At 50.9% G+C, this 17,634-nt stretch overlaps 1 protein-coding gene across 2 annotated transcripts in view; it reads left to right on the top strand.

The window, feature by feature from the left end:
• Positions 1–1,388: 1,388 nt before the first annotated feature.
• Positions 1,389–17,634, top strand: part of Bmp8a (bone morphogenetic protein 8a) — a 30,608-nt gene continuing 14,362 nt past the window's right edge. For both annotated transcript variants that reach the window (NM_007558.3, NM_001256019.1), the window contains exon 1: positions 1,389–2,257. In NM_007558.3, the coding sequence (NP_031584.1) occupies positions 1,933–2,257 (325 nt within the window). In that variant the 5' untranslated portion in view covers positions 1,389–1,932. The remainder of the gene's footprint in view (positions 2,258–17,634) is intronic.

Below are 17,634 nucleotides of genomic sequence, written 5' to 3'. Positions count from 1 at the left end.
CCCTTCCTGGGGTGTCTGAAGACAGCTACAGTATACTTAAATACAATAAATAAATAAATCTTTAAAAAAAGAGAGAGAGAGAGCAGAGTTGGCCAGAGCAAGAGGGGTTGACCAGAGCAAGTAGAGGTCCTAAAAATTCAATTCCAAACAACCACATGAAGGCTGACCTGAGGTAAAGTGCTTAGCACTCAGGTTTCCCGGTTTTTTGTTTGTTTGTTTGTTTGTTTTGTTTTGTTTTAAGCCTTTGTGGGGCACAGTAGCACATGCCATAATCCCAGAGGCAGGGATAGGCAGGCATATCTATGAGTTTGAGGCCAGCCTGTTCTATAGGTCAAGTTCCAGGTCCGCCAATGCTACATTGTGAGAACCTACCTCAGAGCGGGGCAGGGCTGGTATAGAAATCTGGAGAAGACATTCAGAAATAGCACCTCCCAAGGGGAAGGAAAAAAACAAGCTATCGGTCTTAGACCTCAAGTGGCTGAAGGACAGAATGTATTCGGTGTCTACTGTATCTTTACATCCTTCAGTGATGTTACCGATATGGACCAGAGGTGCAAGGAGCTGGGCGCCATTGCCCTCGTATCAAACTCCAGACCGCAGGTGGAAACAGATCCAAGACCCCCTGGATCTGGAGCCCAGTCAACCCTCAGCGCTCTTGTTTGTTCAGGAATGTGAAGATTAGGCAGGTTGAGGTTGTCACTCCCATCCCGTGTGACAGAACTTGAAGGAAGGGGGATCATCGTGATCTGTGAACAGAATTTCTCAAAAATTATTTTGTTAATAAATTGCTTTGTGTAAGCTAAGAAAGAAAGAGAGGGGTAAAAAAAGGAAGAAGAAAAGGAAAAGAGGCAGCTGTGTGCCTATAGTGGCTTGTAAACACTAATAGGTCTGAAAGCCCTGTTACCTGTCATTATGACACTCCCAGTCTTGACACAGCCAGTCCCTCTGCTGGGTGCTTTCCTCCTACTGACTTCCGTCTTTCCTGTTCTATTCCTTCCAGCCTCCCGGAGCTCTTTCGCTGCTCCACTTGAGCCACACCAACACCTTTATGGTCTGTATCAGTGCTGTGGCAGCCGCCTTGGGAGGCCGGAGTGCATAAAGGGGCGGAACCAGTCAGGGAGTTTTTGCAAGGTCTCTTTCTTGCAAGCCCCTGGGGAGTTGTCACAAATGAGATAAGCGAAGGTGACCCTACTTCAGGAGGCTCAGAGCCCTATCCTGGGTTGGATCTACAAAGGGAACCGCTGGGTGAAGAAGAAGTCTGGAGCGGAGGAGTAGCGGGGGCTGGGCCCTGGTTCCTGCTGGCAACGGAATGTGTGCCCCACCCTCGCTGCACTGCTGGCACCCGCCCCGCCCCGACGGCCGGAACTAGGGGCGCATGCAGAGACTTCCAGAGCAGAAGGTGAGACACTACGGGTCCTACCGCTGCTCCGGGACTCAGGATCCCACCCTGGTGCCTGCTTCAGAGGCCCCAATGTCTCCTCGTGTAGCCAGGTATGAGCCCCGGAAGCTGGATGGGGACCCAAGACACCCTTAAAGGCCTCTCTTCAGCCCGTTCGTTCCCACCTACGGGTGCACCAGGCGGCTCCCACCACTTCGCGCACAAGTAGTAGTGCGACCATCCCCAGGCGTCTTTCCGCACTCGGACCCGCCCCCGTGATCCCATTGGCTGGTCGGGGAAGGGGCGGGGCCGAGGAAGAGCGCTCGGCGGTCTGAGCTGCCACCAAAGTCCTCCTGCGGACACTCGCAAGTCAGCGCCGTGAGAGCCCACGTTGCTCTGAGGGACCTACCGACGCGGCGATCGCCTGCCGAGTGCGTGGTGAGCAGCTGCTGTAAAGCTGCCAGCGACAGGTGCGCCGTCTGGTCCTCCCCGTCTGGGCGTAGCGCCCGAGCCCGACCAGCTACCAGTGGATGCGCGCCGGCTGAAAGTCCGAGATGGCTATGCGTCCCGGGCCACTCTGGCTATTGGGCCTTGCTCTGTGCGCGCTGGGAGGCGGCCACGGTCCGCGTCCCCCGCACACCTGTCCCCAGCGTCGCCTGGGAGCGCGCGAGCGCCGCGACATGCAGCGTGAAATCCTGGCGGTGCTCGGGCTACCGGGACGGCCCCGACCCCGTGCACAACCCGCCGCTGCCCGGCAGCCAGCGTCCGCGCCCCTCTTCATGTTGGACCTATACCACGCCATGACCGATGACGACGACGGCGGGCCACCACAGGCTCACTTAGGCCGTGCCGACCTGGTCATGAGCTTCGTCAACATGGGTGAGTGCAGGGCGTCAGGGATCCGGATGGGGCGGTAGGTGGAGGAGAGGGTGGCCGCCTGTCGGGGGATGATGCCCTCGGGTAATACAAGGCCCCTGGGACAGGGAGCCATGGTTCAGTAAAACCACAGGGAGGGGCGACTGCAGGAGATCAGGATTGGAAGGTCCGTTTTTTGCGCCTGTGCCCAGGGTCTTTGCCCCACTAAGGCACCCAGGAGTTGGGATCTGGAGATGTCCAGGTCCCCTAGGTAGCATCGGAAAACAGTCCTGGGTATACTGATGAGTAACCAGACCGTGATGCTGTCACTGTGATAAACGCAGCCCTGAAGAGAGGGAGGGACAAAGTTCAGTGTGGAAACCTGTGGTCATATCAAAATGACCAGAGCTGACCCTCACGCCCGGACAGCGGGCTCTTTCTGTGGGTGACTGGGTGGGGTGCAGTGTCAGGAGGTGGAGTGGACAGACTCAGACATGACTGTAGTCCTGTGGGCCTGGGCTCTAGCAGCTGGACCTTGGCCTGGCACGGAGAGTGTTCAGGCCAGTGAGTGACCCAAGGGGCAGCTGTGAGTCCATTCTCCCGAAGCGTGGCTCCTCCTTTCTCCAGGGACCTATAGACATCAGGACCACTTTCTCCTACGAGTCTTTTATTTTTTTAACTTACATGTATGAGGGTTTTACCTGCATGTGTGTCTGTGTACCACATTCATGCCCAGTGCTGGCAGAGGTTAGAAGAGAGCATCAGATGCCCTAAAACTGGCATCACAGTTGTGAGCAGCCCTGTGGGTGCAGGTTCTCAAGAAGATCCTAAACATGGAGAGGTAGCAGTTACAGCCCCACATGTGGTCTGTCCTGAGTCCCCTCCCTGCCCTCTAAGCAGGAGAGAGTATATAGATCCCTGCTGCCCTGGAACTTTCAGTCCCAAACACCCACCTTCTCCCTGTGCTGTGTTCCACCCTACCTTGGCCACCACCAGCTATGGATGGGGGGTTGGGTAATGCTCTCTGCCTGCCTTCAGGTAGGGAAACAAGTGGCTCCTGAGCCATCCTCCAGCTATAACCCCCACCTTTAAATTAAAAAAAAATTGTGTGTGTGTGTGTGTGTGTGTGTGTGTGTGTGTGTGTGTGTGTGTCCGTACAAGATTTTCCTGTCTGTCTGTATATGTACCAAGTGCATGCAGTGTCTCATGGGGGCAGAAGAGGGTGTCAGATCCTCTGGGACTGGAGTCAGAGATTATAGGAAGTCATGAGCAGCGAGTGCTGAGCCTACTCTGCAGCCCCAGCTTCTAAAAGTCTGAAAGATAATTTTCCGGAGGTTTTCCTCACTGTGGGTCAGACCCCCCGCCAGCTTTGCTGATGCTCGTGGCTATTGAGCTGGGCAGGTTTGAATGCCCAGCTTGAGCTGAGACCAGGGAAAGGACCCTGCCCTGGCCACCAGCCCAGCAGAGCCTCCTAACAGCAGGTGACCATCAAATCTCCTCTCCCATTACCCAGGGGAGAGCAGGGAGGCCCAGAGAGGCAGTGACTGCCCTGAAATAGCGTACTTGGATTGCCTGACTCTCCCTCCAGTGCTCAGGCTGGTGATACTCCCTCCAAGACGGGGAGAGCTTTCGATAGGATGTGGGCAGAGGAACGTAAGGGACTGTAGAGCAGGGTGTGTGGGATCCTCAGCCACTCGTTTCCTACCTGAAGGCCCCCAAGCCTCTGTTTCACATCCATAACGCAGTGGCCAAGGTAGGGTAGAACACAGCACACCGGGAAGGCGGGTATTTCTGACCAAAAGCAGGAGGGACCTACGTACTGTTTCCTGCTTAGAGGGCAGGGTGGGGACTTAGGGCAGACTACATGTGGGGCTGTAACTGCCTCTTCATCCTTAGGACAGGCTGACCCAGGGTTTAGGACTAAGAACGAAGGATAGACTTGCCCAAGAATGTCCCTAGAGGAGCTGCTGATCAGAATGAATCACCACCCAACCCATGTTCTGTACCCCGCCTCCCCTCCTCTGGTCAAAACAGGAACAGCTCTGGTGGGAACTGAGGCTGTGAACAGACCAGGGCCTGCTGCTGCTGGGCAACTTTAGGGAAGTTGCTTGTGGTCTCTGAGCCTAAATCTGTCCTTTTAAATGGGACTCCTAGGTGTGGCATGGCGACACACACCTTTAATTACAGCACTGAGGAGGCAGAGCTAGGGGGCGGTGGGGGTGGGGGTGGGGGTAGCTCTATGAGTTCCAAGCCAGCCAGAGCTATATAGTGAGACCCTGTCTAAAAATAAATGAATAAATGGGACTCGCGGTGACCTGTCCTCAAGGTTAAATGACTGACTGACAGATGAACAGGAGCAGAAAAGCAGCCTCACTCCCTTGAGAGTGTGAACTAGGACATGGCCACTGCCCACCCCAGTGTGACCCAGAGCCACTGCTAACCCCCCCCGCCACTGCTACCCCCCCTGCCACTGCAACCCCCCCCTGCCACTGCAACCCCCCTGCCACTGCAAACCCCCCCTGCCACTGCAACCCCCCCTGCCACTGCAACCCCCCCAGCCACTGCTAACCCCCCCTGCCACTGCAACCCCCCCTGCCACTGCTAACCCCCCCCTGCCACTGCTAACCCCCCCTGCCACTGCTAACCCCCCCTGCCACTGCTAACCCCCCCTGCCACTGCAACCCCCCCCTGCCACTGCAACCCCCCCTGCCACTGCAACCCCCCCCGCCACTGCTACCCCCCCCAGCCCTTCCTGCTGCATCCCAGTCTTGCACATAGAGCCGTAAAATCTCTACGTGGCTACGTGTGTTAAATTATGCCTATAGTCCCAACACGCAGGAGGCTGAGGCAGGAGGATTGTCACAGCTACAAGGCCAGCCTGGTCTGCATCATATATGTAAAGCCAGCCAGGGCATGAGAGTAACAACGACTCCTGTTGAAAGAAAGGCTGGGAGAAGAGGAAGATAAATTAGCCCTGTGTGTCTGTGTCTTGTGTACACTGAAACCTAGAGGTGAATTGTTTTTCTTCTTCAAGATAAGCTTTCTCTGTAGTCCTTGCTATCCTGGAACTCATTCTGTAGACCAGGCTGGCCTTGAACTCAGAGGTCCACCTGCCTCTGCCTCGTGGAGTAGTGGGATTAAAGGTGTGTGCCACTACGTCCATCTTAGAGTGATTTTTTTTTTTTACCTGGTGGTTGCTCGGCCCTGTGTGTCAGACACGCACCTAGATGCTGTTCTGTTGGCAAGCCAGGCCAATCCTGAAGGTCAGAGCCCCGGAACCAGCACACCACGGACAGCAGCAGCTTCCCAGTGCTGTCAAGGCTCTGACCCCGAGGAGCAGATTTGACAGCAGATTCCTGTCCCCGGTGTCCCTGTGCTCAGAGAATGGGGAGCCTGGAGCTAAGCTGGTAGTCTCAGCACCAGACCCTGACTCACGTCCCCTCCCAGGCCTGCCCTCAGCTTCTGCTTGTCTCTGCCCATGTGTGCTCCTTTCTGTAGTCTGTTTCCTCCAGGCATCTGAGTGATAGCATCAGGAAAACGAGATGCCTCCCAGCCCTGATCATTAGGTCTGTTTCAGAGGAACCTGCTTGCTCACTGCCCCGTCCCTGACCGGGTGGCCTCAGGCAGGAAGGACTAGCTCTGCTCATGTCAGTGGACAGGCAGATGGCTCTGTCCTGGATGGGGAAACTGAGGCACAAACAACACTAACAGGCAGAATCTAGGTGGGACCACAATGGAGCCATCAGCACATGCATTGACCCCTTTCCCAGCGCAGGAGCTTTTATTCCCAAGGCCTACGATGGCCAAGGGCAGGGGCAGCAATGAACTGTGGTGTCCGGGTATGAAAGAGAGAGACTGTGTGAGACTGTGTGAGAGACCCGGTCGTGGTCTCCCTCTGCTCCTGCCAGCTCTGTGGCCACAGATCCTTTCTCATCACTGACCTCAGGGTCTCTTCCTTTGGCTCTTACCCAGGGAATTCCTTCATTTCTTCACTCACTCATTCACTCATTCACTCATTCATTCATCCATTCATCCATTCCTCCCACAAGTAGTCATACAGCACCTACTATGTGCCAGAAAGCCTGGATCCTGGTTCCACTTGTAGAGACAATCACGCTGCCTATGACTTTGGGAAATGAGCTTCTAGTGAGAGAGACAGGGAATGCATACATGTGCCATGAAGATGGTTGTCAGGGACCACACACACACACACACACACACACACACACACACACACATACACACACACACACACACACACACAGAGAGAGAGAGAGAGAGAGAGAGAGAGAGAGAGAGAGAGAGAGAGAGAGAGGGAGAGAGAGAGCTTGGAGACAAGAGGACCTGAGCCAAGGGACTTCTGACCTGGGACTCACACAGAAAGAATTGCCATCTGACACTGTCCCTACTCTATGATCTGGCCTTTCCTAGCCACCACCACCCCCAGCCTATTTCCCCTTCTGTGAGATCGAAGTGCTCATCTTAAGGGGCTTCCAGGGCTGAGTAAGATGACAGCTGTGCTGGCCACATGCCCAGACCTCCACATCTGTTCCTGCATTTGCATTCACAAGTACTGCCGCAGGAGAGTGAGGCTCAGAGAGGGTTGTGATAGTCCCAAGGCCACACAGCAGTTCGTCTGCATCCAATGCTTACGCTATCCAATGTATGTCCCATACAGCTGCCATCCAATCCAATAAGTTTCATGTGCTCATTACATAATATTCAGACCATCCACAATGAGATAATGAATTCTCCTGGGAATCAAGCTTCTACCAGCCAGTCCCCCTGGGCAACTGCTTTGTGATTCCTATCACCAAAGGCTCCTCCAGCCTGTTTCTAAGCTTCAAAGAAATGGGATCATGCATTGTGTGGCCTCCTATGTGCTGCCTGTTAACCAGCGCAGTTCTCTGAGAGTTGCCCACATTCTTGGCTCTGTTGTTCTTAATTTCTGAGTTGCATGAATGGCCCACACATGATCCTTGTTCATTTATTCTTTTTTAAGAAATATTTATTTATTTTATGTCTGTGAGTACACTGTCTTCAGACACCAGAAGAGGGCATCAGATCCCATTACAGATGGTTTGAGCCACCATGTGGTTGCTGGGATTTGAACTCAGGAGCTCTGGAAGAGCAGTCAGTACTCTTAACCACTGAGCCATCTCTCCAGCCTTTGTACATTTATTCTTTTTAATGGAGATTTGGCTCTTTTCAGCCTGCTCTTTGTCTGTAGTCACAGGGATTCAGGAGGCCGAGGGATCATCTTAAGTTCAAAGCCAGGCTGGGGAACTTGGTGAGGCCCTGTGAAAGAAAGAAAGAAAGAAAGAAAGAAAGAAAGAAAGAAAGAAAGAAAGAAAGAAAGAAAGAAAGAAAGAAAGGGAGAAGAGAGGAAGAAAGGAAGGAAGGAAGGAAGAAAGAAAGAAAGAAAGAAAGAAAGAAAGAAAGAAAGAAAGAAAGAAAGAAAGAAAGAAAGGGAGGGAGAAGAGAGAAAGAAAGAGAGAGAAGGAAGGAAGAAAGAAGAGAAGAGAAGAGAAGAGAAGAGAAGAGAAGAGAAGAGAAGAGAAGAGAAGAGAAGAGAAGAGAAGAGAAGAGAGAAAAAAGAGAAAAAAGGCAGAAAGAAAAGAAGAAAGAAAACCATGACTGGTGATGGCTTAGTGGACAGAAAGCTTGCTGTTCTCCAAGAAGACTCTGTTCAGTTCTCAGCACCAATGTCAAATGGCTCACAATCCCCTGTTACTCTAGGGGCAGCTGATACCTCTGGCCTCTACGAGTGTCTACCCTCAAGTGCACACACCCACAGACAGACAGACATGCATATGTACAACAAAAGGTAATAAATATAAATCTCTCTTAAAAAGAGATGGTGGATATAGCTCAGGGGTGGAGCCCTTGCCTAGTGTGTGCTAGGCCCTGAGTTCAAGCCCCAGTACCAAAAAGGTATATTCTCATTCTCACCCACTGCTGGCGTGTGCGCGTGTGTGCGCATGCGCACACAAGTATGCCCTGGACGTCAGGCTTGGGGTCTTTCCCTTCCTAAGCAAATGCTCCTACCGCTGAGCTCCACCCACGCCCATATTCAGTTTTAGAGACTAGATAAACCCCACCCCTGTTTTAAAAGAGATTTCCAGACACCAGCTCTAGTCCAGCTCTTCCATCCTTGACAGGCAAGTTCCTTCCTGATGAAGTCTCAGCCTGCTTGGTACATCTTTTAGGGTGCTTGCTTTCTCTGTCTGGTTTAAGGTCACAGATAGCCCCCTCTTTCCCCTTGTCCTTGGGAAGCAACCTAGAAATGTCCCAAATGGACTCTCCATGCCCCTTGTCCCACCGTGTGCCACAGCGGCTGTGTGCAGGTGCTCAGGGCAGACTGGCAGAGGGGGAGGAGTCAGGGAGCACCAAGAGCTGCATCAGGTAGGTAGGGTGGACGCGGGCTGTCCTCAGCCCTGTGGAGGCAGCAGTGAGCACATCTTTGAGCACCTCCTGACAGCCCCGGTTCCATCAGACCCAGCAGGAGGAAGGTGGCTTCCTTGTGGACAGAACATGTTGAGAGTCACCTCCACCCCAATATGCCACTATTGAACTCCAGGTCCACTCATTTCCGTGGCTGAATCTGAAAGCTGGTATCACACTACCCTGAGCTCATATGGGACCTCAGCAGAGAATCCCTTGTGAGCCTCAGTTTCCCTGCCTCAAAACCCCAACCCTGAAGACCTTCCCAGTTCTGATTCAAATTTTGCCTACAGCCTGTCCATGGATGGGGTCTCTGCCAGAGTGAGTCACGGGGTAGGCAGGTAAGCGGAATGTGTCATCGTGGACCATGTCCTTGCGTTTCTTCTGGAGGAATCATTCCTTGCTCACATCTCCAGGGAATTATTTTTTACCTCGGCAGACTTGATGTGGTTGCCTGTGCGGGTGTTCCTTTTTAATTTGGGGTCTGGAGCCAGCTGAGGACTGGCCCGGTAATTATGTGTGCAGAGCCGTTTATGGAAATGGTCTGTGAAGAAAGCCAGTGCGGAGGGAGACTCAGCTGAAAATACCTCAGGAGGGAGGCTGGGCCTCACCACAGCGCTGAGGCTCCTAGTGGGAGAAATTCCTTCAGGTGCAGAATGCACAGGTCACCAACCCCAGGGCTCCACCCTCCTCTGAGGTCCTTCAGGAGCCTAGGGTGGGCTCCTCAGCTGTTGGTACCAGCAGCACAGGGCAGTTAGACCCAGCCCCCTTTCCTCAGGGCCTGAGGAACCTGTCCCCACCCTCAAGGGTCCCATCAGGAAAGGAAGCGAATCTCACAGCAAGCGCAGACATCCCAGCATCTACTGGGGACTCCCTGTGATATGGTCGCACAGACCAGCAGCAGCAGCCCAGCCCTGGGAGCTGAGAGTGATGGACGCTGAGCCAGAGTCCTGGGAAGAGCAGAAGCTCACCCTCTGTCCACGGAACACAGCGGCTTGATGAACAGGCTGCCGCAGGCCCTCTATCCACCGGACATGTTCAGCCTCTGCCCTAAAGAGCTACCATCTAGCCGGGCACCTCAGTCGGGGACAGAACCCATTGACGACACAAGGGAAGAGGACAGACCCGCAGCCTGATGTGTGAGGGGGAGGCTCTTCAGCTGGACTGAGCAAAAGAAAATGTGTCAGGCAGGAGAGAACCTAGGAAAACATAAGCCTGAGAGGGGGACAGGCATGTGGGGAGGGTCTCAGGCAAAAGGCTCAGACAGCTTGGGGGAGGGGGGGACATGAGCCCTTGAGGGGCTGATAGTTTGAAGATCTTACTCTCCTGCCAGCCACTCTACGAAGAGGAGGAGAACAGCTTTTCAAGTATTTCTTCTGGTCAAAGGCAGGACAGATTTAGGTTGTCTGGGCGATCTAACTTTGTCTAGGAGAGAAAAAAAAAAAAGGCCAACATTTTGTGAGTGTCTTGCTGACCAACACAGGGTTTGGCATGTGGAGGCCTAGTCTGGATGGATGGGCACAGTGCCTGAGAGCCTGAGATGTAGACTGGCAGGATGTGGACACTGGTGTGGTCAGGGAAGCCACCTCCTGCCCACAGTGAGGCCTTTTCCAAAATCATGGCATCTGGAGCTGGTTTTATCAGGGCCTGGAGGAGGAGGCCAAGGGTTCTCGGATTGTTTTCTCAAAGCCTCAGGCAGTTAGGATGGTAAACTCTGCTTCCCTGTTTACAGCTTTGCTGAGGGCAGAATGTCTGCCCCTGCCCCGTCTCTCAGCTTTGTGGAGCTGCCTGTCCAGAGTCCTTGCGTAAACTCCACTTCTCTCTCTCTCTCTCTCTCTCTCTCTCTCTCTCTGTGTGTGTGTGTGTGTGTAACGTGTAGATCTGAAGTTGACATCAGTACCTTCTTCGATCACTCTCTACCTTGTGTATTAACAGTGTCTCTCCCAGGGCCCAGAGCTTGCCAGTTCCAGCTTGTCTAGCTAGCTAGAGCATCCTTTCTCTGTCTCATGAGTGCTGGGATTGCAAGAAGCCATAGAGCCTACCTGGCTGTCATGTGGATTGTGGGGATCCGTGCTCCAGTCTCAGTGTTTGTGGTATAAGTGATTGTACACAGAACCTCTCCCCCGACCCCATTGCTGGAAACTCTAGACAAACATCACTCCCCAAAGGTCAGCATGCTTGCCTCTGAGTGCCTCAGACTGTCATAGAGTCAGCAACAATTGACCTGAATAGAATTTTTTCTAGGGTACAGGGTGTCTGGGATCGCTGGGCTGAGTTATTTGAGGTAAGGAACAGAGTGTCCTGTGAACAGCCTGGCTTTCCCGGCTACTCTGTGGTCTTCTCGTGTACCACTGGATTCCAGCCATGCCAACTTCTTTAGGGTTCACACACACAGCACAGGCACTGTGGATTTTAGGATTTCTCTGTTAGGGCAGCTCTTCCTTTATCTCGCTGAATGCTGTTTTGTTGTTGCTGTTATTTTGTTTTGTTTTCATTTAAAATTTTTATTTATTATTGGGGCTGGAGGGGTGGCTCAGCAGTTAAGAGCTTGTGCTTCTCTTGTAGAAGACCTGAATCCACTTAGGCTGGGTGGATCACAACCGCCCAGCTCCAGAGGATCATATGCCCTCTTGTGGCATCCACTGGTACCTGCGCTCATGTGCACTTACTCCCACACAGACTCATAGGTGTAATTTAAAAAATATTTTTAATTTTTCAAGTTCAAATTTTATTTTTAAAATTAAAAATATTTTTACGTGTACATGAGTCCAGATAAGTACTTGCCACAGTGCACATGCAGAGAGGTCAGAGGACAACTTTTGGTAGATAGTTCTCTTCTTCCATTGTGGGTTCTGGGTTCAAGCTGTGGTCATTAGGCTTGTGGAGAATTCCAAGACATCAACAGTCTTGGTTCACAGGTTTTAAAATAGCACCTGGGTAGCTAAGCTCATCTGTAGGCAGTGATTCTCAGCAGCAGCAATTTCACCTCCCTGAGGATCTTAGGCAATATCTAGCCATTGTCATTGCAGTTAGGGAGGAGGCCAGGGGCACTGCTCAAAAGCCTAGAGGTGCAGAGAATGATGTTTATAACAAAGAATGCCCAGCCCAAATGTCAGCGGTGCCAAGCATAGATGCTATGGAAGGCAAGCAATGTCTGGTGCTGCTTATGTGCTCTGTGTGTTAACATATGTCGTGTTTTGATCTGTGTGTAGTGTGTGTGGTGTCTTTGTGTGACGTAGTGTGGTGTGTATTTGTGTGTGGTGTAGTGTGAGTATGGTGTGTATTTGTGTGTGGTGTAGTGTATGTGAGGGGTGTAGCATGATGTGTGTGCTTGTGTGGTGTAGTATGATGTGTGTGCTTGTGTGGTGTAGTATTGTGTGTGTGGTATATGTATCTTGTGTGTGTTGTAGTATAATGTGTGTGTGTGTGTGATGGTGTGATGTAAGACTCCGGAAGGTGCTTAGCTTATGGGGGATCCCCTGAGTGAACCACATGGAGTCGGGAACGATGCAAAAAGCAGGAGGAATTTATTGTTCCAGTGCACTGGGGTCATCCCAGACCTAAAGAAGAGGCAGTGACCCCTGGCGCCCGTTCGGGTGAGTTTTTATATGGTTTCCAGGGGCAGAATAGAGCATCAGCAACTAGGCACAATATAATTGGTGGAACAGTGCACCCTTTAAACTGAGTGGTCTTTAGGGAATGAGGTGACAAGGACTTCCCTTGTCTGAAGGTAGGCAACAGTCCATCCTTCAGAATGTGTCCCCACCCCCAAGTCTGTTCCCACCCTGTGGTCTGAGAAATGTTAATTAGCCTCTCCCTTCTGGAGGAGCGAGTGTTTCATGACCTTCCCAAAGTTCCTAAGCTGACCTTTTCAGGGTTTGTGTGGTGTAATGTTGTGTGTATGTGTAGTGGTGTGGGTGTACTAGTGTGTGTGTGTGTGTGTGGTGTGTTTGTGTGTGTAGTAGTGTGTGTGTGATACTCTGGTATGTTTGTGTGGTGTAATGTGTGTGTGTGTAGTTGTGTGTGTGTGTGTGTGTGTATGTGTGTGTGTGTGTGTTTGTGTGTGTGTGTGTATGTGATACTCTGGTATGAGTGTAGTGGTGTGTGTGCGTGTGTGTCTGTGTGTCTGTGATACTCTGGTATGAGTGTGGAGTGTTTGTGTGGTATAATGTTGTGTGTATGTGTAATGGTGTGTGTGTGTGTGTGTGTGTGTGTGTGTGTGTGTGTGTGTGTGTGTGTGTTTAGAGATCAGGAGACAACTTTAGGTATTGTTCCTCGGAAGCTCTACACATTGCGTTTTAGAGACAGAGCCTCTCTCTAACTGGGAACTCTCGGACAGCCTGGGAGATCCGCCTGTCACCACTCCCCACCCCCTACACACACACACACCCCTCACCCCTCCCCGCCCCCCACAGTGCTGAGGTGACAAGGCTTTCTCACTGTGCCTGGCTGGTTTTTGTTTTTTAGTGTGGCTTCTGGAATGAAACCTCCCAGCTGCCTCTCCAGCCCCCTGTAGTTTGTTCTTGAGCTCCTTCCCTAAGAATGTATAGTTAGTTGTATAGCTGGGCTGGAGAGATGGCTCAGTGGTTAAGAGCACTGGCTGCTCTTCCAGAGGTCCTGAGTTCAAATCCCAGCAACCACATGGTGGCTCACAACCATCTGTAATGGGATCTGATGCCCTCTTCTGGTGTGGCTGAAGACAGCTACAGTGTACTCATATAGATTTAAAAAAAAAAAAAAGAATGAATAGTCAAATTGTTCTGGTTTAAAATCATACACACACACACACACACACACACACACACACCCTCTTATTGTAGCTAAGCCACCAGCCACCAACACAATATACAGTTGGGTCAAATGCTATGCTTTTGCTACGTTTGTGCTTTACACTTGTATCTGAATTGGTTTTTCTTTTATATTTTGTAAAATCTCTACAAAATGTATAATGGAGCCCTGCGATTGGTCTGATTTCCTTTCCCAGCCCCTGGATTCTGTCTCCCTTCCAGCACTCACAGTTTTGTTTTGGTTTTGTTTTTCACTTGTGGCTTGGCTCCCTATTTAAAATATACTGGGATGTTAACTCGGTGGTTAAGACCATTTGCTCTACCCATGAGGACCTAAGTTTGAATCCCTTCTGCCCATGTTAAAAGCTGACCACAGCTGTGTATGGTGGGGACACTGGGAGGTGGGGACAGGCAGATCCCTACAGCTTGCTGGGCCAGCCAGCCTCGCTGTCTGGGGAGCTTCCTGTTCAGTGAGAGTCCTTGTCTCCAGCACATAAGGTGGAGAGCAATATAAGACATTGGCCATCCCACTCTGATTTCCTCATGTGTGCACACAGGCAGACACACACACCTTCACATGCATACATCACACATGTGCACACACATGCACACACAACCACATATGTGCCTAACATGTGTGTGATGTATGTGTGCATACTGTTTATATTAGAGAAACCAAGTAGTATCTACACTGCCTTGCTCTTTCTCATGTCATGGCCAACTGCAGACTAATGGTATTATTATTTTTTTTTAATATGGGTACACTGGATGTACTGATGGTTGTGAGCCTTAATGTGGTTGTTGGGAATGAAGGTTGCTCGCTCCGGTCTGCCCCACTTGCTCCGGATTTATTTATTATTATATCTGAGCATACTGTAACTGACTTTAGACACACCAGAAGAGGGCATCGGGTCCCATTACAGATGGTTGTGAGCCACCATGTGGTTGCTGGGACTTGAACTCAAGACCTTTGGAAGAGCAGTCAGTGAGCTCTCCAGCCCAACTAATGGTATCTTAAGGGACTCTTCCAGCTGTGTGGCATCCCCCTGAGAGGACTACTCAGTTCACAGCTTGTCTCCTGTTGCTGTTTGGGTTGTTTTTGATCCGCTGTGCTTCAACAGCCCTGGACACAACTCTTTGTATATTTCTGTGACTGTCTTTGGGACATTTTCTTGGAAGTTAAATTTGGAACTCAAAGACTTTCTAATTCGTCTTCACTGTTACTAGACACCCACTAAAAGGATTCCACATCCTAACCAGCAAGGCCGAAGAGAGTTCTGGCACTATTCAAAGGAAGTGGTCTATAACCACGGTTTGTTTGGCCTCTTTAGGGGCCTTGGACAATATCTGGAGTTGATTTTGGTCTTTGCTACTAGAGAGGGGAGGGCAATCCTGTAAATTCAGGACATTGTTATAGCACCCTATACTGTATGGGAAAGTGCCTGTGACAGACCAGCCCATAAAAGAATCACACACACACACACAAATGAGTGAATGAATGAAATTTAAAAATGTGTTGAATAAGTGAAGTGGGTAATTTTTGTGGATGCCACTAGAGAAATGAATGCAGAAATTGAAGGATTTAAAATACAAATGATTATTTATTTTATGTATGTGCCTGAGTGCATATATGTGTATTGTGTGTGGACACTCTCTGGTCAGAAGAGGGTATCATATCCATTGGAACTGAAGTTACAGGTGGTTTTGAGCTGACAACTCAGTGATGGGAGCTGAAACTGGGTCCTCTCCCAGAGCAGCAAATGCTTTTAACCTCAGCCATGTCGCCAGCAAAATGGAAGGATTTTATGAAGCTGTCAGAATTGGGAGAAGAAAAACATCAAGCACCTTCCCCCACGTACCCCAAAATGAAATTCTGGGACACCCCCCCATTGCCCATTATTAATTGCAAAGGAAGAGATATTCTACTTGGAGACCTTGCTCCAAACATCAACCTCCTCCGGGAGTCACTCAGAGAATTCCTGGCAGGCCGTATCTCAGATGGTCAGGAAGCAAGACAGCATCCAGGAAATCAGCAGGGTGCCCCCAGTCTATCTGAATCTACCCAGGACCACACTTTGCCAGCATCACAGCCAGCAACAGGATTTTCCTGGGAAAACCCAACCACATCTCCACGACATGCCCTTTCTACACCCAGGGGCTGGGAAGCACAGCAGTTTTGGCTAATTCCACCTCACTTTTATACAGTTGATTTCACGAGCACATGGTGTCGGGCTGATGTGATGGGAGGAGCCATGTTGGGAGCCAGGATTCCCGGATCCCATGCCCACACGCATATAAAAGTCAAAATGCTATATGGTGCCCTGTCCCAGCCGGCACTATGCTATATGGTGCCCTGTCCCAGCCGGCACTATGCTATATGGTGCCCTGTTCCAGCCGGCACACTGTTGAGGGGCTGCCTCTTGGAGTCTTGGCATCTTTGGGAGATTCCACCCTAGTTTATGGGAAGGTGAGGGCTGGGTATGCGTGGAACAGGAAATGCTTTTTATGGTGCTCTTTTGACACCATAGTGAAGGCTCAGTTCATAGCCATGGACACTGATCCCAGGCCTAAGATCAGATGAAAGCAGGCAGCCGTGAAACCTTCCATATGCCTTTGAGCTGATTTATTTTCATGATACGGTTTCCTGTTCTATAGTTTTGTTTAGAAAAATAAAATTGAGCTGGGAGGTGTGGTTCACACCTTTAATCCCAACACTTGGTGGCAGAGACAGGAGCATTTCTGTGAGGTCAAGGACAGCCTGGGCTACATAGCAAGACCCTGTCTCAGAAAGAGAGAAAGAAAGAAAGAAAGAAAGAAAGAAAGAAAGAAAGAAAGAAAGAAAGAAAGAAAGAAAGAAAGAAAGAAGAAAGAAAGGAAGAGAAAGAAAAAGAAAGGAAGGAAGGAAGGAAGGAAGGAAGGAAGGAAGGAAGGAAGGAAGGAAGGGCTGGGCAGTGGTGGTGCACTCCTTTAATCCCAGCACTTGGGGGGGGGGGCAGAGGCAGGCGGGTTTCTGAGTTCGAGGCCAGCCTGGTCTGCAAAGTGAGTTCTAGGACAGCCAGGGCTACACAGAGAAACCCTGTCTCAAAAAACAAGAAAGAAAGAAAGAAAGAAAGAAAGAAAGAAAGAGAGAGAGAGAGAGAGAGAGAGAGAGAGAGAGAGAGAGAGAGAGAGAGAGAGAAAGAGGGAGGGAGGGAGGGAGGGAGGGAGGGAGGGAGGGAGGGAGGGAGGGAGGGAGGGAGGGAGGGAGAGAGAGTTGAATGTGTCTGCTTGCCTGCTGTTCTGTGGTTTTGCATTTCAGGCACATGCAGGCTCCTCATGGGTCACTCAAGGTTGTCACACTGATACATGGGGAACGCTGACAAATCAGAGCTCAGGTGGCTGACACTTGTCCCACAGCTCCTGCACTTGTGTAGCCCTGCATGGAGACAGCGCCCTTGTGCTTGATTCACATAGAGATGCTGTGCTCACACAGGGGTTGACCCCAGGAGCTGCCAAGGTCCGGAGCCTCATCTTCTGGCAAACAAGCAAGTGACATTTCTCAGAGCTGCTCTTACTAGAGCTGAGACATCAAGCTGTTCAAGAAGTCTCACAGGGAAGACCAAGCCCCAGGAAATGTTCTGCAGTGTCCCGTCGCCCCCCCCCCCCCCGCGCTTTCCCAACCCCAGCGGGTACAGAGCAGATCCACCATTCTGCAAAGAAGCAGGGTGATCCCTTGAGCCACTTTTCAGCAACAGGCTGTTTCCTTGTGACATCCCAGGACTTTTGATCCACTTCAGATCAAAGTCACATCCATTTTCCTAAAATCTACTCAGTTCTACTGCTTGTCTGGAACAACCAAGATAATTTCCTATGCTGGCTCTTGCCTTCACAGACCCATAGCACAAAAGTCTGGAAGTGGTGGCTGGTTCAAGACACCCTATGTAGGTCACACATATAATTAAGGGAGGGTGACCACAGAGCTCACGGTCAATCGCCAGATAAAACTCCCAAGATACAAGTGTATGTCCCACTGGGTCCTGAAAGACATGGGGAGGAAGATATGCCCAAAAGACCAGCTCTATCCTGGACATCAGGGCCTGGTGCACAGTTATGTAGCAGAGGTGCCTGGACAGCTCCCGAACCCACTGAAATTGTCACCAATATTGTGGGTGTGTAAGTACATAGGTAGAA

Source organism: Mus musculus, chromosome 4 (genome assembly GCF_000001635.26).
Source record: "Mus musculus strain C57BL/6J chromosome 4, GRCm38.p6 C57BL/6J".
NCBI classification, from domain to species: domain Eukaryota; kingdom Metazoa; phylum Chordata; class Mammalia; order Rodentia; family Muridae; genus Mus; species Mus musculus.
Note: the sequence above shows the minus strand (reverse complement) of the source record. Positions and strands in the feature narration are given on the sequence as shown.